The sequence below is a fragment of the Stylophora pistillata genome, chromosome 10, assembly GCF_964205215.1.
Source record: "Stylophora pistillata chromosome 10, jaStyPist1.2, whole genome shotgun sequence".
NCBI classification, from domain to species: Eukaryota; Metazoa; Cnidaria; class Anthozoa; order Scleractinia; family Pocilloporidae; genus Stylophora; species Stylophora pistillata.
In genome coordinates this window covers 5,377,495-5,403,325 of record NC_142528.1, presented here as the reverse complement: position 1 = coordinate 5,403,325, position 25,831 = coordinate 5,377,495, and the positions used below count along the sequence as shown (strand labels likewise).

Here is a 25,831-nt window from a genome sequence, read left to right as displayed (position 1 = left end):
TCAACATTTTGAAATCCCGTAAAACAAATTAGTCATGGGTAAATCTGATAAATATCCAGTGAGAAGCCTTATTTCATTTGACGCTTTGGAAAATCCATCGTGGCACTCAAGTTCTCGTTTAAACGACCCACAACCGAAAACGGTTACTGAAATGATAACTAGCATCACAGAGTATCAGAAGCGGTGGAAAAAAGCTGTAGCGGAGAATCACTACCACGAGGATTTGATAAAAAAGGTAAAAGAAGATTTTCTCGTCGATTTTGTTTTTCATGTCAATCGCGAAGAAGGACATGGACTCGCTACTTACAAGGATACCAAAATCTTTCTTAGAGCTCGAGATTGTTCTTCTGAAAGACGCGTGTCGACCTGTAGTTCCCTCTCCGTCGAAGAGCAAGAAACAGTAAACTTAATCAATTCTTACGCAAGCTTGGTAGCTAAAGTTAAAAGTGAAGAACAAATTAGCGATTATGGACTCCTGGAGGTCGGTTTACTGAAAGATACTCACCGTTTAATACTACAAAACATTCCCCAGCATGGAGGTTTAACAAAACCTGGTGAAATGAGTAACAAACCAAGAGTTACCGAATTTAAAGGGGAGATATATCATTACGCAAATCCAGACGATATGGAGAGTGCAGTCATAAACTTACTTGACAAATACAACTTTCTGTATGATTCCTGTTTCAAGGAGAAAGGAGGACGCGATGAAGATATTGACGTTTACAGCTTATTTAAGACATGTTCCTGGTTTTTGTTTGAACTTCTTGATCTGCACCCATTTTCTGATGGCAATGGAAGACTTTGCCGCATTCTTTGTAGTTATTCCTTGTCCGAGCTAAATCCATTTCCCACTCCAATTTACAATGTCTGGAGAAATTCATGTAAAGGTGATTACATAGAAGCCTTGGTTGAGGCCAGGATGTCACCTGACAGGCATCCTAGAGCTCTGACTACAATGATAATCGAGTGCAGTTTCTATGGATGGGAGAATTTTTTTAAAGCCTTGCAAGGATCAAGTGAAGAAAGTTATGCCAAAGAAAACTCCAGAAAGGTTGATAAGTCATACTTAACTCAGTCAGACTCTCGTGGTGATTAAAAACAATTATTTGAAGTTCCTACCCTTCCCTTTGTAGCTTCAGTTTTGTGTTAAGATGTTTTTGCGAAAAAATGAACAAAGGGTATTTACTTTTTATTGCTTACTTGGGAGAGCGCCGGACTGCCGTGCGGGAGGTCGAGAGTTCAATACCGGCCGGACCAACACTCAGGGTCTTAAAATTAACTGAGAAGAATATGCTTCCTTTCTCAACATCAAGAAATGGTTAGATATTCTAGTCTTCTCGGATAGGGACGAATAAATGGAGGTCCCGTCTCCTGCAGGGTTAGGGGTAGGAGACGTTAATTTCCCACGCACGAGATTACTGTGTGATGGATGTCCTCCCCTGGGGTGGGATGGGTGGGAAAAGGTGAGGTCGTTACATGGACTAAAGCGGCTGCCAGAGGCGCCTGATTATGCTGACGTCCGATCTCAACCTTAGTAAAAATTATTGTAAGCGCATTGAGATTCTTAAATGCGTATTAAGAACGTTCATTATTATTATTATTATTACTTGTGCAAGTAGGAGTAAAAGTATTGTAGAGTAATGAGCTGGGCCTTAGGGTTTGTGCCTCCCCCCCCCCCTCCCCAAAGAATATTTCTGTGGGCATCATGTCTCAAGACCCATTCAGACAGCATCTTCTTTTCATCCTTAATAATTACTCTCAGTTAATTTTTTTGTACCATTGTTTAAGTGGGTACAGAAACTCATTTTTGCAAAGAATAGATGAGTTCCTCTAAATTTATGAAGAATTTTTGTATTTTGACTTTGGAAAAAAATGCTTTTTGTCATGAATTTACCTTCAGCATCAAATGCTTAACAGTTACTCTACTGTACTCTATTAAAATTTCCCAGGAATATGAAATGCACTTCTTCATATGCAGTTTATGGTTTATAGGTAAGCAAAGACTGCATGGTAGTTTTTCCATCAAGTGGATGAAAAAAGTTTAACAGAACTTATTAATGTTACTTAACAAAGTCAGGAGAAAGTTCTGGTCTAATATAATCTGTCAATCAATTTTTGTAAGAATTATTCTCTGTCCGATGTTTGAACTAAGTTTCTTACTAAATGAATTTATAGGTAATATTCTAATTTAAGATAAATTAAAGCTTATTGTTCATGCCTTACTGAGGTGAAACAAATCATGATAACTATTGAGTTTTTTCCTTGTTCAACAAAGATCTTGTATGCAAAAGCATAAAACTTTCTAACTGGGTTTAGTCACCAATTATATGCTACATAATCAGCAGTTGTTTCTATGTTTTATGTGCTGATCATTTCAAAGCTTAAGTTCATTTGAGTGTTGTCTGAACCCAGGGGTGGGGAATTTGAACCTTCCCTGGGTGGGGTAGGGTATTTTAACTGGAACTGACAAGTCTTCTCATAGGAATACATGTGTTTTACCTTTTCACATGGAGGTGTTCAAAGGTAAAACTCCTACTTTTGTGAGCAGATGGTTCAGAGGAGAAGGTCTACAGGAAAGTCATGCCTGCTAATCTTACCTTCTACAGAAAAATTGACTGTCAAATCTAGCACTTGGGTAGGGCATCTCAACACAGTTTTTGGTTCAGGGGGACCTGAATTTGAATAAATCAATTTTCTTAGGTTCAAATTCCTGGGGGGAGGGGGAATTCAAAGCTTTGAATTGATTAATGAAAAGGTAGGTTGCCCTTTGTAACAAATTTTTTTTAAGGGTCTCTCCTCTTCCTCTCTGGGTAAAGAATGAGTTACGAAAGACAAATTAAACCCAGTGTTATTTGTTACTGTTTCATTATTCATATTTGCCTCAGTATTTAGCTTTTCCTCATTACAGCTATATTGTCACCCCAAATGATTCTACATTTGTGGCATCATCTAAGCCATGCCAGAGTGCTCAAACTAGTAACAAGTGAGCATTGTGAAACTGCATAAAATGACCCATCTTAATAGAGTACTCAATTTGGACATGAAAGCAAAGTTTATATATATATATATATACAATTCAAACTGGCTAAAATGAAACACATGATTCCCTGTAAGTCAACAGGCAGATTTAATGGAAAACATTCCTGTGGGCTAATTTTTATACACTGGTCTGTATTCAAAAGGATAGGTGCTGATGACAATAGGTTGTTGCTATATGCACAATCGGTGAGAAAAAGTGAAAATTACAGTGAATGTGGATATATTAATGAAGGATAATAAGACAATGGGTGTGAGTGTATTAGCAAAAGTCTATTGTTGTGGGGGGAGCATTAACTGTTGTTTAGATAAAACTTGTTTTCGTGGCGGCACTTGGATGTAAGTTCAGATCTTTTACTCAATAAATTGCTGCTGTTAGACTTGATAATCATGAATTTTTCAGTGAGGTAAAGGTTGCATCTGTTCGTTGTCTTGTTGTAGGGCCTAGCTCTTGCAATAATGGACCATTTTATGTTGAAGTTTACGGAGTTGTCTTTCAGTTGCCAGATGTATTTAGATAGTTCAGTGCTGTTAGTGTATTTTCTGAGTTGGAATGTGACCTTGTGTTGGTTATCTTTGTTTAAAAGTTCCTTCAGGCAATCCGATGTAGTTCTTTGGAGTCTCTTTGTTATCTGTAGTGGTGACTTCTGCATTATAGATAATGTTGGAAGACAAACAATTGTTGTTGAGTGGGCATTGTTCTTTAGATCTGCAGTTACAAAGGCTTTCGTTTTTGTTGTGGTTGTTGTTAGACAGTACTTTCTTATTATGTTTGTTAATGATTGATCCCATGTTTGAATAGTACAAATACTATAGCCAATGATTATCAAGTCTAACAGCAGCAATTTATTGAATAAAAGATCTGAACTTATATTCAAATGCTGCCATGAAAACAAGTTTTATCTAAAGAACAACATTAATTAGGGTCGCATTTCAACCGGGTTAAAATGGAAACGTCAATCACGCAGTCAATCTCACATCCGGCAAAAATAAACATTCCCCCAAACTAACCATGCGGCGAAACAGAACACTTTGCATGGCGATTATTGTCTTTTTGTTTTCAGCTATTTAACAACAACAAAAAAATCAAGGGTTTGCTTTTGTTTTGCTGATGGAGAGATGGAGAAATTTTCCGCTCTTTTTGGTTCTATCTTTTTTCACACGCACGCACAAATGACAACTTTGTCCGCAACGGATGCGGGTCCTTTCGTTTCAAAAAAATTTGGCAAAATCCGTCAGCCCCACCCAGGCACACCGGCGTCTTTGATGATTTTTAGAATTTTGAAACTTAGGAAACCGCAAAAATTGGGTCGCATTAGAAAATGCTTGTGTTGAAAGTTTAATCCCTGGAGTAAACAATTCGGTCGTAATGCGACCCGAGCCGTAAAGAATTCAGGATGCTACACCAATTTTTGAACAGTTCAGAAATATACGAACAGTTCAGAAGTTCCCGTTACGGACCGACCTATGCTGGTGAATAACACTTTTATCTTTTTCTAACGCATAAAAACAATGATTGCTAAAAGAACCCGAATGATTTAGGGCTACAATTACGAGTTTAATTACTGAAAAATCCTCCTTGAACTTCACAATTTGATGGCAAGTGAGTTGTAAAGAAAACAAGCATTATTCAAGTTAAAGAGAATGTTTTTGCCAAAACATTTTTTTGATAAGCAACTGTCACGATGTGACACCTGTCAATTGAAGAAAGAAGCATACGCTTTTGAAGAAACAGCAGTACTGGTATGACAAACACACACAAGTTAAATGATCATGCGACGATTTTCTTGTAAAAAGAAAAACAGTTAGAGATATTATGGAAAGTATTTTTTATTTCCAACGATGATTAATCTTTGAAGATTTACCTCTGTTCCGTTTTAAAATTTCACGGAAAGTCAAATTGTAAGTGAATGCAAATATGTGTTTTGGAGTTGTCAGTCTGCTTGTTTGTTTTCTGTAATGGCGTGTGTAAATCGGTTTTGCTTCCTCCGAAAAGCTGAAGTCAATGAGACTTTTTCTACCTAGACACAAAGAGATTTAATGCGACTTTTATTCATCGAATTCCTGCGTTTCTGCCGTGAAATTTACAACGAAAGTGTATTTTAGGATTTTGAACTGGTGCTGAATAAAATTCTTTCTTAGCCTAAACTTATAAATTCGTTTGTATCTGGTGCATGTCAAACCCATTTGCAGCTTAAAGGTCAAACAGGGATTATCACTTACTAAATTGGCTTGCCATTAAGCCTTATGATCGCCTTTGTATGAAATTGTTTCTTTTGTTGTTGTCGTTTTACTAGTCCACGTTTCACTAGTCCGCGTTTTACTAGTCCGCGTTTTACTAGTCCGCGTTTTACTAGTCCACGTTTTTCTAGTCCGCGTTTTACTAGTCCGCGTTTTACTAGTCCATGTCTTACTAGTCCGCGCTTTACTAGTCCGCGTTTTACTAGTCCAGTCCAGTCCAGTCCACGAAATACCATATGCCGATTTCATGTGGCTTTTGCTGAGTAGCAGCATTCATAGGAGCTCCTCTCATACCATATGGAAATAACTATTTTCAATACACTCTTAGGACTGTAACGAATTTTAAGTTTCAGTGAGAGCGATATGCATGGGGTAACGCGATATTTTGCAGCGTTTTTGATTTGCAATTGTTCATGTAACACCGTGTAGGATGGGTGTGCTTCCGCTTCGCCTTGATAAAAATATGTTCCATTTTTCTTCGAGATTCACATTTATTACTAAAGCATGGTATTACTTACCTTCTATCAAATTTAATCTTGGCGTGTCATCTAAAGTGGAGGTAAATTATAATCAAAGAAACTAAGCTTGCAGTGTGTTTCCTTTCCGAGTTCTGAAATTTAAAGAAAACGACAAAACTTAATACGTTCAACATGTCGATGAGTTCAGGTTACAGAAGTTATTTTCAAACAGCGTCCTTATATTCCAGTATGAAAGGCAAAATATATCCACGAATAAACAGTTTAAATTGAGCCGACATTTCGTTGATCAAACGATCGAACAACTCGACGATCAGCAACATCAACATGCTCACGCCACGCATGCGCAGATGTTTTTCGTCCCTGTCGCTCCAGCTGATATGCACGAGGAGAAAATATGGCCTCGGAGGAAGCACACGGAAGTACCGATGGTGAGAACAGAAAGAGACGGCTTTCACGATACTTACCTTTTGAGGCGATTGAAATTCCCAAGTGGGGTAAAAAAGAAGATATTTCAATCGAGGAGATGATAGCAGAAATACTGAGTCATGTTAAAAAGTGGGAAGAAATGAAAGATAGATACGACGAAAAGTTAATTAACAAAGTCCAAAAGGAGTTTCTTGTCGAATTTATTTTCCATGTGAACATGGAGGAGGAAAGTGGTTTTTCAACGTTTGAAGAAACTGATGAATTTTTAACACATTTTTACGCACGAGGCGGTAATTCGCAACGCCGTCTCTCGATGAGAGAACAAGAAACTCTGAACTTAGGGAACGCTTACGAACATTTGTTAGCAAGAATCAATGGTGAAGAAGAACTGAGTGATTACGGCCTTATGGAAGTCAATTTACTCAGAGAAACGCATGAAAAGCTTATGAAAGACATTGAAATTCCAGAAGGCTACACAAAACCAGGAATATTCAGCAACCGCTCTCGGAAAACTGAATACAAAGGAGAAGAATACGAGTATCAAAAACCAGAGGACATGGAAAGTGCAGTGTATAAGTTGTTAGACCAATGCAATATTATGTTCGATCATTGTATCAAAGGTGGCGTCGAGGATTCTGACGACTTGTACTGTTTGTTCAAAACCTGTGCCTGGTTTCTTTTTGAATTTTTAGATCTACATCCATTCTCAGATGGGAATGGAAGACTTTGTCGTATTCTTTGCAGCTACATGCTTTCAAAGTTTACTCCTTTTCCAACACCGATGTACAACGTGTGGACAAATTCATGTAAAGAAAACTACAAAGATGCACTTGTTGCTGCACGGAAGTCTGACGACAGGCATCCTTGTGCTCTGACAACAATGATAATAGAGTGCAGTTACCAGGGTTGGAAAAAATTCAAAGATGCCATTGAAAAAAAAGGACACATCAGCACATAATTAAGTGCATTGACTCCATTGAAATAGTACGAGTACAGATAAAGAGCTGCTGTCTTATAAGATATTTAGAATTGCTAAATGATGTGTCAATTTCACCATATCATTCACACTTGGAAATTCAGAAAATTGTGAAAACCAGAAACATTGTTTAGAATGTTGTGGTATTTTATGGAGAAGAAGTTAATTTACCTCAGAAAACTAGACTGCACACCTTGATCGTAATTAATTCTTCATTTTGAAGTTTACTGAGTGAGCATTTCTTGAACTTTATTGTATTTGGTCGGTACGCAAGTGACCTGTCTCAATTAGATCAAAGTGTTCATGGTTTATCTGAGGCCTAAAGGGGTCAAAGTCAAGCCAAAGGGAGTTTGGAATCTCTATCACTTTAATTTATTTTTGGTTATTAACGAATTGACAAATTCTTAAGGGTGTGAAAGAATCTTGTCTCATCTTCCTTCCCTTTGAAAGGGAGGAGAAGTTCCAATGTCAGTTATCCACCTAGCTGTGCCCTTTGGGTCATAACCAAGTACCTGAAGGCTGTTGCATCTGGGAAGCCGAGCTCTTGGAGGTCTTTATTAAAGTAAAGTTTTTCAAGTAGCCCAAAGATAAAAATTAAGTTGCTGAAAGCACACATGATCTGCTAGAGCACAGTCTTGCTTCAAGCCAAAGAAAACATCATAATAAATTATCCTAGTCCCTATGTGTTGCATAAGGGAATTGAAAGTTTGAAATTGTTATGATTAAAATGGTTTTTGATAACTTTTATGCCTAATACATATATGTCAATTTTTATCTTAAATTGTGGTCTTTTAGAGATTTTTTCTATTTGGTACAAAAAAAATTTTCGAGTACGAAAATGATGGTCACTTATTTTACCAACTAAAAGCAAAGGAAACACCTTAAAACCAGAAAAATGTGTTAATGTAACTATTCATTCCACTCCACACAAAGGCAGGATTATTTCTTTTTTGTTCACTTCATGATCAAATAGTTGCAATTTTATGGAACATTATATAAATATTATATGAAATAATTATGGAATTAAGTCATAATGCAGAACATTTAAGAAAGGACTTTTACTTTAAGTAGAGGAAAGAGAATTTGGTGCTTGCAATTAGGTTCAATTTGTACAGACCTCTTAAGCTGGTATGTTTTGTTTACACATTTCAGGTCCTGTGATGATACAATAGAGAACTGTTTCTTTCAAAGTTCTCCCCATTCACATGCACATGTGTGCATAATTTTCAAAACATAAAGCTGGGAATTTCCTGAGACCTGAAATGGGTCAACTGAACATACCAGCGAAGAGGTCAATTAAATTTTCCCTTCCAGTATGTGAGAGATTGTTAACTTGTCTCTGCTTTCATCTACAACAGAAGTAAAATATTTAATTGATGATGTAAAAGGTATTATTGGGTATTATTAAAACTGGATCAATGGATAATGCAATTCAAGACTTCTTATTGGCTTAGCCATTATGGTATTTGAGCCCATATACCATAATCTACAAATAATATTATGGTAAGCGTACGCATCAGCTTAAAATTAAAAGGGAGCTAAAAATTTAAGATTTGGTAAGATTACTTTGTCTAATATCTTGGGGGCGTTTTTAATAAAACAATTATTCCACTCGTGCTTGTTGGATATGAGATGATTATAGCCAACTCAGTGCTACGTGCCTCGTTGGCCATCTATCATCTCATATCCAACGCTCACTCATGGAATAATTGTTAATTATTTGAGTGTGGGTTACAGATATTTACAAACTGTTTTTACTGAGAATAGCAACACCCTTTGTCCTTTTGTGAAACCTTTAGAGATAACCTTGCAAAAGAGTATGTCAATTTCACTCTTGCTTAGCAATGTGTTTCATGCTAACATGGCAGTGAAACCCTTTAAGACAGTCATTTTTGAGTAGCAGAATCGGAACAAGGATGTCAAAGAACAAGTGCACAAGTGACCCAAAATTAATGGAAAAAATTGTTTAGCCACTAGAACATTAAATTCATGATAAAATTAGGAAAGTTAAATAATCAGATCTTTGAAGTTTTTTAAGTGCATTGTTATTATCGTGTCTTTCACATCTGTTTTCTGACAACTTAAAGGAAATAATACAAATATTGTTGGAAAATTTTGATAACATAAATCAAATGTGAAGCATATTACTTCCTTTTCATTCCTACAAGTATGTTAATACTACTTTTACAAGTGCCAGCTACATCTCTCCACATATTTTTTAAGGAAAACCTTGTACTCATATATACTCTAAAGAGAAAATTCAACTGACTTCCACAACAACTGGGTGTGGTGATATTCTATGAAGCCTGTGGCAAATTGCAGTTGTTGATGCTTGTAATTATTAGGGTACAGTTAAAAACTCTCCTTTATCCTAAACCACTTATCATGGGGCAAAGTCATGTGTTTTTGGACAAGGAGAATTGTTGAGGACATAATTAACAGTGAGAATCTTTGTTGGTGTTTAGGACTTTGGCAGAGAAAATGGTCCAGTAGGCATGTAGCTTTATGTGGGAGTCCCTGTTAATATGCCACACTAATCAGGAAGTTTTTAGCTTTGTTAGTACAACTGGAGAGTTTTACCTTACTCTTAGAGGTATTTTCATAGTTTCTTACTGTTTATTTGAGTGACTGCTCCTCCTTGATGATGATGTCCCCAGCCTGCCATCCTTTGAAGATGGCCTGGGCGGGGAGGCTGATCGTCCTAAGGGTGGTGGAGTGCTTGTTCTTGGCCTTGAGTCAGGAGTGCGAGGGATCTTTGGTCTTGAAGCAAATGGGGATTCAGATGAAGATCTACCAGCTGGATGCTCAACCACTCGAGGAGGTGGCCTTGAACTTCTATCAGTAGGGGTAGGGTTTGTTCCTTGCCTGGTACTTGAAGGCCTTTCCTCTGCTGCTCCATTAGTTGTTGCTCTTGAGCCATGCCTTGATTTAGATGATGTTGTTGGCCTGCTCTGTTGTTCAGATTTTGGTTGTATTGTTGACGTTACTGGTCGAGGAGTATTGTCCTGCATAGCATCTGTTACTCTTGCCCCAGGAGTGGTGGGTCTTGTAAGAGGGTGATTAGGGTCGAGTGGAACTGGAAACTTTTTCTTGTTCTTTGGCTGTTGAAATGGATTAGTATTTGGCACTGCATAACATGTGGTGAGTAACTCCACACCAAACAGTTCTCCTTCATTGGGTTCAAGAATTTCTTGCTTATCCAGCTCAGCATCAATAGCATCTCCCTCGTCGTCATCATCTTCCTCATCTTCATCATCTGACTCCGGGTCATTTGTGGCAGATGGATCATCAGTGTTAAGTTGTTTGATGATAAACTGGATCTGTCTGGTCATATCAGGGTTGTCATCTTTCAGGAAACACTCAAGGATCTCCTCCATTCCTTGTGCTCTTGCTTCCTCTTTCACAGCAGGAAGAGCCAGGATACTATACAAGGCACCATTCACATATGGACGTATCTCTTGGTTCTCATGCCCCAGGAGATCACTCAAAACTCGCAGAATTTGAGAAGCATCTTTGATACACTTCCTCTTTCCCCCAGAGCGTAGACAAAGGTTCATGAGTAAAGCAACTGAATACTCCAGCGTGTAGTCTGATAGATTGTCATGGTCCATCAACAACTGTGATAACCACTGAATCACCTCACCATTAATCATAATAGACTGCATTTGCCGTCGTAGGCTAAGCTTCTGCAAGGTTCCCAGGATATTTTCACTGGTGAGGGATGTTTTTGATTCCTCCTTTAGGGTTGAAAGTAAGGCATGCACAATGGATTGGTTCTGTGCTAAATAAGAGCGGCCTGCCGAAAGAGATGCAAAGGCATTGAACAACCTGGCCAAGTACTGTCTAACAACTTCATTTGGAGAATTCAGAAGGTCTAATATCCCACTTCTCATGTAACTGTCTAGAGAGCAGCCAAGCAAATCATGGATGATGTATGCATCGACAATGCTGTCTCGCTGTTCACTGGTAGCTGCTTGTGTTAAATTCCACCTTAACGCCTGTAACAGAAATGCTTTCTTCCTTTCAGGCAGAGAAAGCAGGTCCATCTTTATTTTTTCATAGTCAAGAGTTGGTTTGTACAGAACATCTACGCTTGCCGACAGACTAGGAAGTCCATCATTAACAACTGATGCCCTTAACATTGAACTAGCAGTTCCTGGCTTGCTAACATCTAAAGACTCTCCAACTGAGGGAGCAAAGAGCCTCATGCAAATATCTTGCAGGTATTCTGGTGTCACCATTTTTCCACGGACAGCGTTCTCCAGCGAGTCCACCAATTCAGCAGCAACACCTATGAGCTTGTGGTAATCACCCTGTATTTTAAGATAACTTTTCTCAAATTGTGCAAACCTCTGTTCCCTCGCTGTCAGCTGAAGTTGTAGTTTCTTGAGTTGTTCATTATGCAGTTTCCTTTCTTTCTCCATCTCTGTGGAATTCCTCATGAACAAAGTAAAGAGCTGTGGCTTTTCCTCTGCCTTAAGAGTTGCCACAAGAAATGCTTGCACATCTCTCTTAAGATCAGAACACCAAGAACTGGCAAACAGTGGTTTAAAAGATGGATGTGATGTAGGGTCAGGAATAAATGGCAATGCATAATATGGAAGGAACTCTGTTGTCTGGCTCAAAGCAGCTCCTTTAGTTTCGAGATAAGACTTGAAAATTTGCATCGATCGCTCCAATTCTTGCTTGTTGTGGTTACCATGGATAATAGGATAGAGTGCAAAGTAAATATTTATGTTGAAAACCAGCTTCTGGCAGACACGATCAGTTTCTTGAACATTCTCAGGGATACAATCCTCCCATATTCTGAAAAACTCAGTATATCTTCCATCAGAAAGATCTGACAACAGTTTCTCCTGAATTTCAGTTTTCTGTGAGTCATTCCTTGGCGTAATGACCTGATTTAATTGTTTTCCCAGCGAATTTAACTCATCTTCATATGCAGACGATGTCCTCGAATATCCAAGATAATCCAAATATTCTTTGACAATGGAATTAAGATCAGCTTCGTTTGCTAAAACTGCATCCATTTTCTATAAGATTACTTTTTCTGAAAGGTGAAAAACAGTCACACTTGAGAGAAATGAAAAAACTACATGGCTGGCATGGTCGATACATTCGCCATTCAAGATGGCCGCCAGATTCGTCGAATGAATTGTTGCTATGATGGTGCTGACCAAAAGTATAGCGGTCCCTGAAAGCTGTCTTCTGCTCTCTTCTAGTGTACTGTTCCTGTTTACCAACTTCTGCTCTATAAATTTGAGGACGAAGGGTTATCATTCTAACAGCGAAGGAGGAAATTCAAAAGTCAAATGCTCTGCAGAGTATACCAGAAACTGCAGTCCGTAGTATCAGCTTACGTCAATCGCATGCAACCCTCTTCAACACTTCTGGGAGAAGACATCTTGAAACTAGGGAGAAAGGAAACCTGGGAGACAGAATGGAGCGATGGAAGTCCGGCTTGGCACCGAAAATATGTCAGTCCCATGCTGATAAAACATCACGATGAATTCACTTCAGGCCGGACAAATCGCAGGATTCTCGTTCCACTTTGTGGAAAGTCGCTGGACATGATTTGGTTAGCAGATCAAGGCCATACCGTTGTTGGTGTGGAAATGATCCGAAAAGCAATCAAAACGTTCTTTGAGGAGAACAAATTGCTTTACGACGTTAACACAGCACAGACTTCAGCCGGGAGTATTGTCAACTTATTCAAGGCCAAGAACAAGGACATTACACTTATCGAATGCAGCATATTTGATCTGTCACGTGATGTTTATCACAACAAGTTTGATTGCATTTGGGATCGCGGAGCATGTACCGTGATCACTATGATGGACGAGGCCCGTCTCAAACGGTACGTGGACGTCTTATTGTCATCTTTGCAACCTGATGGACGATATTTTCTAATGACTTTTCGCCATGAATCGGGCAAGAATTCGAACGAAGGCAAGTGGGTCAGTCATCTTCCGGAAGATAAACTGATTGAGTTGTGCGGTGATAATTGTAAAGTGGAATTAGTTGAACAGGATGACATAAAAAACGATTCAGCCCTTTTAGAGGCGTATGCATCAGCTCCTCAGCATTCAATATTTTATTATTTTGTGACCTTTAAGTGACATTTTCGCTCGTGAGGCGCGAGCGGTTCTCAAACGCTCACGCAACACCGCACAAAAGTGTAAAATCAGGAACTGGACTCGAGACACTGAAGTCTTAGAAAAGGAATGTCTCTTAACTTATTAAAGAGTTTTATTAAGTCTAATGTATGTTTACCCTAGTCTTGGGGCTGAGAAGTAGCTTTTACGTTTCAGTCGGATAAGTTTTGGAGTTTTAATCCACAGTCGTAAGGCAAAGGACTCACGACGTCCTAAAGGTGATATTTTTGTAACGCGGATCGTGAAACACGCCTCTATGATATTAATTGGTGAAATTTGCTTGTGATTTGCGCTGGCGATAGAATTCATGACTATACTATCGGCATACAGAATGGGTATTGGCGAGGAGTTGGCGCGGTGTTTTCGCCGCTCCAAAGACTAAACAGAGAGCTAATTGCAATAGAGACGTTTCAGAAAAATTTAGATTGAAATATTAACTTCTCTCTAAATGTTACGACTAATTCCAGAAAAGAAGTTGTGTGTCTGCTATTAGTAAGTTTTTAGGGAAAATGGTTATCTTTTGTAACAGATTTCGATAAAACAAAAAACTGCATATGGAGCCGGAAGTTTTTTCAAACATTGCACCTGAAAATGCTTACTTGTTAACATTGTACGTGGAAATTTGCCTTTAGAAAAAAGGGGCCTCAAGCAGTTCTTATGATCTGAGAAGAAATCATACATCAAAACTTTTGTAAAACATACATTCTTTGCTATGAAAAAACTTAGAATCGTTTGCGACCAAAAGAATTAATATGAACTGCATGCGCATTATTTCCTTTCTTCATTATTAAAAATGTCTTGATTTCTTGTGAGCCACTTCAACTCTAAGGACTCGTCGTCTACGTCACTTTTTTTTAATTTGTTTTCACCATGAACTTGTCTTGAACGTGTTACAAACGGGTTGACCAGCCGCTTATCTTGGAAGTAACATCACGATCTTACAAAAAGCCATTAGAAGAAGAAAAATATATACCAAGCCTAGGGGTTTAATTAATTCAATAGCTGTTAGTTGCCAAAACCCGACGTCAGTTCACTGAAGAATGTACTTCTCACGAAAAGACCAAGAAATCATAGTCTCTTGACCAGACTCACTGAAACCCTTTCGAAACTTTTCCGAAAATGCGGTTCATATACTCTCATTTTTGTGCATGGGCCTATTAGCACAAATTCAATTGACCCTGCGGAAAAGACCCCATAAGAGATTCTTTCAATCACAGGCAAGGGAAAAGTGTCCAAGATATGACTTGATCCGAAAAGTTCTGACCCTGAACAATGCAGGGCTGTTTACAACATTTCCAATGAGATCGCTCTTATATTTTTCGAAGATAATTGTTGTGATGCCACGGATCTCATGACTTTGCTTAACCATTTCAACATAGCAACATAAAACATAAGGCGATAAACGTACGTGATTTGAAAGATCAATTATTTTTTTGAAAGAAAAGCGTCTGAAACGCGCGGCACTAGTACTGCGAGCGGGTCACAGAGTAGGCTGTTTAATTTATTAAAACTGACGATTAATTTGTTTCCCAAAATACTATGGCAAAAGATTTTCTTTAGACAACCCATCCAAAGTTACGAGCATTTGAGAACAATCAGGTTTCGACTCCGAATAAAGCTTCTTCACACACAAGAGATCGATGGAAGTCAGAGTGAAACATGAAGAGTAGAACAGATTGCCTAGAGATCAAAATTTAGCCAGTTTTCATAAATCAGATACATTTGATCAAATCCCGAACCGCTACTGCCTAAGGCACCGCTAGTTCCTTCAATCTTCGATTCCTCAGTTTGTTCCTCCGCGAGCTCTAAGGGTAATATATTTGAAATTCAATCGCAGCGTTACTCAACAAACTTACTGGACCGTCATATGTAAACAACTCTTAAGAAATTCAAATTCGGACTTTGTGAATCCCCTCTGGGCTTTCGGAACGTACGGTTAGCAAATAGAACGTTTCATCTACGGCAAGTTGTGTTACTTTGGAGGGTCTTCGCCGGCCTCGAAAAGGCCAAACGCTTAGAATAATAATATAAATTCTAGGAGAACATCTTTGTTAATAGGCTAAGTAAGAGAATTAGATGCGGTTCATATACTCTTAAGCGAAGTTATCTTTTCAAATAAAAAAAGGGGAGTGTTGTGTGTTCAAGCTTTAGGGAACTCAATGATTAACTGAAACCGACACCACAGAATTTATGACAGTGTAAATTGGCCGCCGCAAGAGTTCCTTACGCTGACGTTTCGAGCGTTAGCCCTTCGTCACTCACTTTGAAACCCTAAAATAATCTTGTTATACTCCTCCACCGACGCAGCGCCAAAGTTTCTTTAGAAACTTACCCTCTTAGACAGTTGACATAAGCGTATACATCTTTTGTTTGCGGCTCAAACGAAACGAAACGACGAAGATGAAAGAGTTATACCGGATAATGCTGCAGTGAGAAACGGTGAGATCTGTGAAAAATTTCTCCTTAATTATGACTGAATGATTTTTTTTTCTTAGTTTGTCTAAAGAGAGAGCGAAAAGAGAGCAAAAGGAAGTTAACTAAGAATACTCCAAAATGATGGACGATCCAATTAAGAAATATCCTAAACGGTCCAATTCTTGTTATTCTGGTATTTTGATACACATTGTGATTCACTTATCAGTTATTACTCATACGTCCGTTTTCGGTGTAAAACCTTTCTAGACGCATAAAACTGAACAAAGCCTTAAAACACTACATCTAAATTTTTGAATAGTTCTCCTAAGAAATCCGAACTTATCTATGAGTCACATCCGTATACTCAATACCGACGGGACCCGAACTGCGTTAATTTATTTTTTTACTTATCCACATAATTTACGAACGTGTTCCAAACGTGTTTCTGACAATTAGATATCGACAAACTATGGGGCTGAAGACACTAATAAAGGGGGTTTCCAAACATTTATCAGTCATTTCAAGGACTGATATCACAATCCACACAGGTGTTGCCAAAGTTCATTTTCGGTTTCTCTGGTAAGTTTACTGTGCCGAAGACTCAATGGGAGTATTTAGCTAGCTTTTGATCTACTTCATCCTTCCTGAGGCACCTGATGAACTTACGCTTTTTTTTTAGATTGCTATGGCTGAAAAGAGGTTTGTCAAGTTGCTGTTATTGATGATGCTCTTCGAGCTCCTAATTTTTCCTGCCGATGTGGCATCGTTGAGGCGGAGGCGCCGCCGCCCTGTCTGTAGTTCACAAAAACCTGCAGGCGCCAGATGGGTTAACAACTGGCAAGGAAGTTTCAGTTTCCAATGTAGCGGTAAGCAGATTTAATTTCAATTTCAAATGTTTTACGATCCTTTTGCTTTGAAAGATCTAGCTAACCTCCTTCTAATAGTTTTATTTGAAATACTTTCAAAACTTTGCGGTTTTGTACTTGCCAACACGAAATCGTTCATTGTATCTGTATCATCCCTTTCAAGTGCGCAGGCAAAGAATTTCTACAAAAAGCTTCCCTCTCATGCTCAGCACGTACTCAAGGCACCTCTATACTGCATAGCTCTGTGACTTCTATATCCTTTCTGTTTGTTTTTATAATATCAGAACTAAAAATAATTGATTTAGGACAATTAATCAAAGCCTATTTCGTTGGTCTTTTAGCCGGAAAATCCGTGCAACTCTGGAAAAGTATACACCGCAACTGCAAACAAGACCGTATTCACAGTTTTAACTGTAAATATGGTCCCGTCCGTTACAAAAGCTGTGACTGCACCTGGCAAAATTACGCGAACAGCTACGATAAGCCGTTGGTCTTCAAGTGTCCTAACAATGGCTTTATAACAGGAATCCGCAGTTTTTACAGCACTTCTTACCAAGATCGCAAGTGAGTCACTCCATGACTTCGGGCACTAACTGGCTTCTCGACCAAATTGATCAAATAATAAAAATCACAAGGGGTTAATGGGAAACACGAAATAACTATCAAATTGCCTGAAGAACGGGAAAACGTAGGTGACTAGTGTTACCAGTTGTACTCTTAACATATTCAGAGGTTGACACAAGTGTTCTGTTCAATCACAAGCTAAACAAACTAAATGGGTGCGATCCCGGATCACTTTCGACATCCGTTAAACAACAAGTTCCGCGACGAAAGCTAGTCTAAGTTATGCGCGTATATGTGTTTGCCATGTCATTCTCTGACACAAGATTGCGCGTTTTAAAAACAATCAATCAAAAATGCCGAGCAGCGTTTGAAGTGGAGCCAAAGCTTTACTTGAGGCCAAATGAGAGAGTGGCCATTTCATCCTAGAATAGAATATTAAGGATATGTCGACCCCTGACAGTACAGATAAATTCAAGCTTTGAAATTGGTCCTTCATTTTAACTAGGAATCGTACTTATCTAACCCACGTATCTCTAGGTTTCGCTTCCGCTGTTGCCATATTAAAAAATACAGGCCAAACAAATGTAAGATAACTTCACTGCGAAACTTCTGGGACCGGAATCTAAACTACAGAGTTCCTCACAATTATTACTTGGTGGGAGCCTTCAGTGATCATGACAATCGCTATCAGTAAGTATATATAACATCCTGAAGCTTTTGCTGTGACTAGAAACTATTAAGCCTGCAATAACCACGCTTGCAGCATAAAGCGACAGGTTTTACTTGCGTTTGAATCGTCAGTTGTAGCCACAAATTATTTTTGGTGAATATCTTCAGGTAAGCTTTTGGAACTACGTCGAGATTCGATTTTGGAAGTCAGTGCAAACTAAGCTGGCTATTGGGGAAATATTTTTTCGCTGGCCACAACTCTACAGCCTCAAATTTTTAAACTGAGAAAGCAATGGATACCTCGCCATCGTAACTAAATGAAGAATTTTTTGGTGTCTTAAATTTTTCGGACTTTTTAATTCCATGATTGGCAACGAAAAGCATTTACTTCATGCTTCATCGGCGTAATTTTTTTATGAAAGAAGCTTAGTATTGCAGATAAAGCATTCTGTATATTTGATCAGGTGTAAAAGCGCTTCAAAGCACTTGAAATATATTAATGACATATCTCGCCATTTATTTTTCAGGGATCGTCGCTGGCAGTTCGAGATTTGTCAATTCGGAAGGTGCCGCTAAAGATCGCACTGAACAACTGAGCGATTGACACCGAGTGGAAACATTTAATGAAGGGCGCTAAAATCAGATTAGTTTTGCATGTTTTGAGAATAAAAATTAAGAGAAGGGATGATTAATACAGCAACTTTTATTTGAGCTGACACATACGAGCTCAAGACAGTAAATCAAATTGTAACAAAGGGAACAGAATAAAGATGTTTTGATATTAATCTTAGTGTATGCTTGGGACAATAACATAATAAAAATGCTTGCTTTAAAAAACGATGGTCTCGTTTCCTTTTCTTTTACTGGCAAATCGAGTAAGAAGATAATTAAAATAATCGAGAAGTGCGGAAGAAGTATCCGGAGAAGAAGTAAAATTTCCTCCTTTCTGTAAAGGAATAGTTAGAAGCAAGCGATTAGGTCTCTTGTTAGAATCGAAGCAATATCAATTTCCAAGAAATATGAAAACTGTTTGATATTAGATGGATGATCTGCTAGAGAAGTGCTATGAACTATGATCTCGGTTTCGAGATAAACTCGATTGAAGGCTTTTGACTTCAATTCAGCAATGAAGTGACAAATCTAAGGAATTGAAAAAAAGCGATACGAAAACGTTTGGCTGAAAATTCCCGGTGTTATGACAGGGATACAGATCATCAAAAAATCAATAAAAGTCAGCATTTTGTCTCATACTTTTTCTTTCAGGGATAGAAGTTGTTTTTAGAGAATACCATCCTCAGTTCTTATCATTCTCAAAACTCAAACAAATGAGACGATGAAATTTAAAAAAGAATGACTGAGGGAAAGGCCAGGACAGATTCAGATAGTACACTTTCGAAACAGATATCAACACAGAAACATATTCTACTCAAGCGTTTGACCGGAAAATATTTTGTTTGATCCTTAATTAATCACCAGAGCAGTACAAGAGAGTGTAAATGGGCGCAGTGCATAATCTCACCTGTAAGCTGAATTGTGTAGTAGAAGTTGAAGAGTTCACTTCTGCGGTGTTAAAACATAGGGTTGCAGGCAATTTGTGGGTGCAATCTGTAGTGTAACAAAAGTTTTCTCGTTTAACAAAGGTTTGATTATACTGAAACATAAAATCGCAATTTGACTCAAAGAACATTCTACAATAAGCTAGATTTTTCAAATCTTTCAAAGAGTAAAAAAAAGAAAAAAGCCTCTGTCGAAAATACGAGGTGTACTTCAAAACTAGAAGTTAGTGTGTCCTCAAAAAATTGGCTCGTGTCTTTTAAGGACCTGACTGCTCCAGTATTTAACTTCAATAAACCTAATTTTTCAACCTTTTGACAATATTATCTACAATTTTTGTTTCCATTATAATTTCCACGGGCACCGTAAAAAACCAACATGCCATCCCAACAAACACAACAAATAGATTTGGATAATTGAACTGGTGGATTTCCGTTTTTCTCTTGAATAAAATTTTTAGTAATTTCTCTCGAATACAATTTAGTAACATGATAAGTCTCAAGAGAATTAACTGAAAATTCACCAGAAGGCGAGAGGCTATTACCGTAAATCCTCTAATAATCCTTTAATAAGGAGGGCTTATTTATTTCAGATACTTTTGTGTTGAGTGTGTTACAGACGGGTTGACCAGCCGCCTATCTGGGAAGTAACATTATAATCTTACAAATGAGGCATTAGAGGAAGAAAAAAATATACCATATCGAAATATGTTACTCCGATGCCACAGATCTATCTTGCAATGTTGCTCAATCATTACAACATTGTAACATAAAACATAAGGCCCTGTTTGCACTATACCGAAAAACTTGGTTGGGTATTTGCAAAATAATTGAAAATTTATAGCGACGAATTTCTTGTTTTCGTAATGCGTTTGCACTTGAGACGTGCGAATAATTTGTGTAACCACAAATGTCAATCAATCGAAATAGATACAGAAATTTCGTGACAGTGCGTTTTTTTTTTTTTTATGTCGTTTCTGGTAGAGGACTAATCGCAAAACAAAATATCCCCGTGAAATATTTTAATCGCCCTTCCTTGCTGTTTTCTTGCCACGCAAAATTCTGATTGTGGCTAGTCAACAATTACTTCTGGTTTTGTTGGGAAGGATTCGGCTTTTACGAATCATGGAGACTGAAACTCGGCTGTTCAACAGACCTCGAAGCCCCCCTCAACCTGTAGAATCCTGGTTTCAGGAAATCTTAACTTCCCTGAAGTCTTTTTCCATACACATTTGAAATTGGGGAGAGAGTCAATCGACAACTTACTAAAGCTACATTCAATTACGAAATTTGATGACTAGTTGAAGGGTATCTGTCAAGGAACAATAGATGTTTTCGCCCGGCCAAAAACACTTGTAGGCCTCCGAATCCAGTTGATGGCATCTTTGAAGTTTGGTGGCACTTAAGAAAATTTTGGTTGGTCAACAAAATCGTTCGCATTGAAAATGGTTCCGCATTGACAGAGTTTTTGGAAAACAAAAAAATTTCGCGCAGTGCGAACAGGCCCTAAGGCGATAAACGTGATTTGAAATATCAATTATTTTTTTGGAAGAAAAGCGTCTGAAACGCGCGCGGCACTAATGCTGCGAGCGAGTCACAAAGTAGACTGTTTAATTAATTAAAAATGACGATTTATTTGATTCCCAAAATACAATGACGAAAGATCTTCAATAGACAACCCACGCAAAGTTATGAGCATTTGAGAACAATCAGGTTTCGACTCCAAATAAAGTTTGTTGACACACAAGAGATCGAGATCAGAGTGACACATGAAGATCAAAATTTTAGCCAGTTTTCATATATCACATACATTTGATCATAAAATTAACAAGTGATAAATCACGAACCGCTGCTGCCAAATTAAAGGCACCGCTAGTTCCTTCACTCTTCGATACTCTAGTTTGTTCCTCCACAAGCTCGAAGGGTGCTATATTTGAAATTCCATCGCAGCGTTACTCAACAAACTTACTGGACCGTCATAAGTAAACAAGTCTAAAGAAATTCAAATTAGAACTTTGTGAATCCCTTCTGAGCTTTCTGAATGTACGATTAGTAAATACAACGTTTCATCGACGGCAAGTTGTCCTACTTTGAGGTCTTCGCCTCGAAAAGGCCACACGCTTAGAATGATAATGTAAATTCTAGGAGAACATAATTGTCACTAACTTGAAGCTAAGTAAGGGAGTGCGGTTCATATACTCTTGAGCTAAGTTATTTTATTAAATGTAAAAAAAAGGTGAGTGTCGTGTATTCAAGCTTTAGGGAATTCAATTGATTAACTGAAACCAACTCAACAGAATTTATGACGGTGTAAATTGACTACCGCAAGAGTGTTAGCCCTTCGTCACTCACTCTGAAACCCTGAATAATCTTGTTACACTCCTCCACTCGCGGACGCACCTTGTGACAGTTGACATTGGCGTATACATCTTTTGTTTCCGGATCAAACGAAACGAAACGACGAATGGGTTAGAGCGATACCGGATAATGTTGCAGTGAGAAACGGTGAGAACAGTGAAAAATTTCTCCTTATTATGATTAACTGATGTTTTTTTTTTTTTAATTTGTCGAAAGAGAGAGCGAAGAGAGAGCAAAAGAAAGTTAACTAAGACTGTTCCAAAATGATGGACGATCCAATTAAGAAATATCCTAAACGGTCGAATTCTTGTTATTCTGGTATTTTGATACACATTGTGATTCACTCATCAGTCATTACTTATAAGTCCGTTTTCGGTGTAAAACCTTTCTAGACGCATAAAACTGAACAAAGCACTAAAACACTACATCTAAATTTTCTAATAGTTCTTCCAAGAAATCCGAACTTATCTATGATTCACACACTTATACCCAATACCGGCGGGGCTCGATTTGCGTCAATTCATTTTTTCAATTATCTAAATTGTCTACGAACGTGTCCTAAACGTGTTTCTGACAATTAGATATCGACAAACTATGGGGCCGAAGACACTCATGATCAAGTGGGTTTCCAAACTGAATTTATCATTCATTTCAAGGATTGATATCACAATCCACACAGGTGTTGCCAAAGTTCATTTTCGGTTTCTCTGGTAAGTTTTCTGTGCTGAAGACTGACGGCGAGTATTTAGTTAGCTTTTGATCTACTTCGTCCTTCAGACACCTGATGACATTATGCATAATACGCTTTTTTTTTAGATTGCTATGGCTGACAAGAGGTTTGTCAAGTTGCTGTTATTGATGATGCTCTTCGAGCTCCTAATTTTTCCTGCCGATGTGGCATCGTACAGGCGGAGGCGGAGGCGCTGGTGGTGTAGTTCACAGAGACCTGCATTCGTCAGATGGGTTAACAAATGGCAACAAAATTTCAAATTCGAATGTAATCAAAACGGTAGGCAGATTTTATTTCAATTTCAAATGTTTTACGATCCTTTCCCCATGAAAGATCTAGCTAGGCTCCTTCTACTAGTTTTAATTGAAATGCTTTCAAAATTTTGCGGTTTTGTACTTGCAAACATAAAATCATTCATTGTATCTGTATTATCTCTTTCAAGTGCACAAGCAAAGAATTTCTACAAAAAGCTTCCCTCTCAGGCTCAGCACGTACTGAAGGCACCTCTATACTACATAGCTCTGTGACTTCTACATCCTTTCTGTTTGTTTTTATAATATCCGAACGAAAAAAAATTCATCAGTTAGGACAATTAATCAAAGCCATTTCGTTGGTCTTTCAGGAAGATCCTTGAAACTCTGGAAAAGTATACACAGAAATTGCAAAGAAGACCGTATTCACAGTTTTAAATGTAAAGTTGGTCCCGACCCGCCTCAAAGAAGCAGTGACTGTGCCTGGGAACATTTCGCGAACAGCTACGACAGGCCGGTGGTCTTCAAGTGTCCTCACAATGGCTTTATAACAGGAATCCGCAGCGCTCATAACAAAGATCGAAGGTGAGTCGCTCAACGATTTCGGGCACTAACTGGCTTCTCGATCAAATTAATCAATTAGTAGAAATCACAAGGGATTTTTCTTTAATGGGAAACACAAAATAATAACTATCAAATTGCCTGAAGAACGGGAAAACGTAAGTGACCAGTGTTACCAGTTGTACTCTTAACATATTCAGAGATTGACACAAGTGTTCCATTCAATCACAAGCGAAACAAGCCAAATGGCTGCGATCCCGGATCGACATCCGTTAAACAACAAGTTCGGCGACGAAAGCTGGCGCGCGCGGCAAATACCCAGCCTAAGTTATGCGCGTATATTTGTTTGCGATGTCATTCTCTAACACAAGATTGCATGTTTTACAAACAATCAACAAAAAATGCCGAGCAGCGTATGAAGCGGGGCTAGAAAATGGCCATTTCATCCCAGAATAGAACATTGAAGATATATCGACCCCTGACAGTACAGATAAAGTTAAGCTTTAAAATTTAACCTTCACTCTAACTAAGAATCGCACTGATCTGACCCACGTATCTCTAGGTTCGGCTTCCGCTGTTGTCATACTGATAGATACAGGCCAAACAAATGCAAGATAGCTCCACTGCAAAACAAGTGAGGCCAGAAACTAAAGTACAAACTTCCGCGCAACTATCACCTGATGGGAGCCTTCAGTGATCATGATAATCATTATCAGTAAGTACATGTAACATTCTGAAGTTTACACTGACTAGAAAATAACAACCTAGCAATGACCACGAGTGCAGCATAAAGCCACAGGTGTTACTTGCGTTTGAATCATCAGTTGAAGCCACAAATTATTTTTGGTGAATATTTTCAGGTATGCTTTTGGAAAAAACGTCGAAAGATTCATTTTTGGAAGTCAGTGCAAACTTAGCTAGCTATGGGAAAACATTTTTCGCTGGCCACAGCTCTACAGCCTCGGATTTTGAAACTGAGAAAGCGATGGATTACCTCGCTATCACAACCAAAGGAAGAAATTTTTGGTGTCTTAAAATTTTCGAACATTTTAATTCATACATGCACTAAATGCTTCATCAGCGTAATTTGTTCATTAACTGAAGAAGCTTAGTATTGGAAATGAAGCATTCTGCATATTTGATCAGGTGTAAAAGCGCTTCAAAGCACTTGAAATATATTAATGACATATCTTACCATTTATATATTTTCAGGGATCGTCGCCCGCAGTTCGAGATTTGTCAATTCAGAAAGTGCCGATAAAGACCGCAAGAATGAGCGATTGACACTAAGTGGAAACATTTAATAAAGGGCGCTAAAATCAAATTAGGTTTGCAAGTTTTTAGAATAAAAAATTAAGAAAAGGGATAATTATTACAGTAACTCTTATTTAAGCTGACACAGTACGAGCTTAAGACAGTTAATTAAAGTGCAACAAAGGGAACAGAATATAGATGTTTTGGTATTAATCTTACTGTATGCTTGGGGATCAACCTCATTGCCAGGGCCTTTTCCCTTAGTTGGGGGTGGAGTTGGGGGTGGGGCGGGAAAAAGCCCTGGGAACGAGGTTGCTTGGGGATGAGATAATAAAAATGTATATGTGCACGATCGCAGTAAAGCACTATTTAAGCAATAGTGAAAATCAGACCTGAAAAAAAATCAGGCCTGTACGGGATTCGAACCACTGACCTCTGCGATACTAGTGCAGCGCTCTACCAATTGAGCTAACAAGCCAACTGGGAGCAGGCCATCAAATTAATTCGACATAAACCCGTAGATGATAAATCAAACAACAAACATATGAAATACATATATATGAACTGCGGTTATGAAACGTATATGTGCACGATCCTTCGCAGTAAAGCACTATTTAAGCAATAGTGAAAATCAGACCTGAAAAAAATTTTCACTATTGCTTGATTTTCACTATTGCTTAAATAGTGCTTTACTGCGAAGGATCGTGCACATATACGTTTCATAACCGCAGTTCATATATATGTAGTTCATATGTTTGTTGTTTGATAATAAAAATGCTTGGTTTAAGTAAACGCTGGTCTCGTTTCCTTTTCTTTTACTCCAAATCGAGTAAGAAGATAAATAAAAAAATCGAGAAGTGCTGAAGAAGTATCCGGAGAAGAAGTAAAATTTCCTCCTCTCTATAAAGAGATAGTTAGGAGCAAGCGATTACAGTCTCTAGAAGCAATATCAATTTCCGAGAAATATGAAAACTGTTTGATATTAGATGGATGGTCTGCTAGAGAAGTGCTATGAACCAGGATCTCGGTTTCGAGATAAACTCGATTGAAGGCTTTTGACTTCAGCAATGAAGTGACAAATCTAGGGAAATGAAAAAAAGCGATCTACGAAAACGTTTTGGCTGAACATTCCGGGTCTCATAGGGGACATAGATCAAAAACTCAATTAAAGTCAGCATTTTGTCTCTATTATATCCAAAGGTTTCTATAAGCGAGTGCGAGCCACGAAAACCCTCGTTCCCTTCGTTTTTTTATTCATGACGACATGAACGTCATACAAGCTTTAGAGATGCGACTG

At 38.3% G+C, this 25,831-nt stretch overlaps 5 protein-coding genes and 1 pseudogene across 6 annotated transcripts; 5 read left to right on the top strand and 1 right to left on the bottom strand.

Moving 5' to 3' along the window:
* Positions 1-34: 34 nt before the first annotated feature.
* On the top strand, positions 35-2,344 carry LOC148721523 (uncharacterized; annotated as a pseudogene).
* A 3,765-nt stretch (positions 2,345-6,109) lies between these two features.
* Positions 6,110-8,589, top strand: LOC111343281 (uncharacterized). The gene has a single exon (XM_022950434.2). It carries the CDS (start codon positions 6,151-6,153, stop codon positions 7,138-7,140), a length of 990 nt encoding a protein of 329 aa, XP_022806169.2. The 5' UTR covers positions 6,110-6,150; the 3' UTR covers positions 7,141-8,589.
* LOC111343290 (lisH domain-containing protein ARMC9-like) lies at positions 8,512-12,353 on the bottom strand. The gene has a single exon (XM_088734835.1). The coding sequence runs from the start codon at positions 12,186-12,188 to the stop codon at positions 9,768-9,770; it is 2,421 nt and encodes an 806-aa protein (XP_088590961.1). The 5' UTR covers positions 12,189-12,353; the 3' UTR covers positions 8,512-9,767.
* Positions 12,348-14,125, top strand: LOC111343284 (thiopurine S-methyltransferase). Its single transcript, XM_022950437.2, has one exon. It carries the CDS (start codon positions 12,471-12,473, stop codon positions 13,275-13,277), a length of 807 nt encoding a protein of 268 aa, XP_022806172.2. The 5' UTR covers positions 12,348-12,470; the 3' UTR covers positions 13,278-14,125.
* A 2,070-nt stretch (positions 14,126-16,195) lies between these two features.
* Positions 16,196-18,664, top strand: LOC111343285 (hemagglutinin/amebocyte aggregation factor). Its single transcript, XM_022950438.2, has 5 exons — positions 16,196-16,307; positions 16,408-16,594; positions 16,936-17,158; positions 17,696-17,848; positions 18,355-18,664. Exons 2-5 carry the CDS (start codon positions 16,414-16,416, stop codon positions 18,401-18,403), a joined length of 606 nt encoding a protein of 201 aa, XP_022806173.1. The 5' UTR covers positions 16,196-16,307; positions 16,408-16,413; the 3' UTR covers positions 18,404-18,664.
* A 2,854-nt stretch (positions 18,665-21,518) lies between these two features.
* On the top strand, positions 21,519-25,166 carry LOC148721522 (dermatopontin-like). 2 transcript variants are annotated; one of them, XM_088735614.1, is made up of 5 exons: positions 21,519-21,885; positions 22,555-22,747; positions 23,091-23,304; positions 23,843-23,995; positions 24,493-25,166. In XM_088735614.1, the coding sequence occupies exons 2-4, from the start codon at positions 22,561-22,563 to the stop codon at positions 23,916-23,918; spliced, it is 477 nt and encodes a 158-aa protein (XP_088591740.1). In that variant the 5' UTR covers positions 21,519-21,885; positions 22,555-22,560; the 3' UTR covers positions 23,919-23,995; positions 24,493-25,166. The 2 variants fall into 2 exon arrangements, with proteins under 2 accessions (XP_088591740.1, XP_088591739.1); XM_088735613.1 differs by lacking the exon at positions 21,519-21,885 and adding an exon at positions 22,128-22,448 and having other exon boundaries at positions 24,493-24,811.
* Positions 25,167-25,831: the final 665 nt, after the last annotated feature.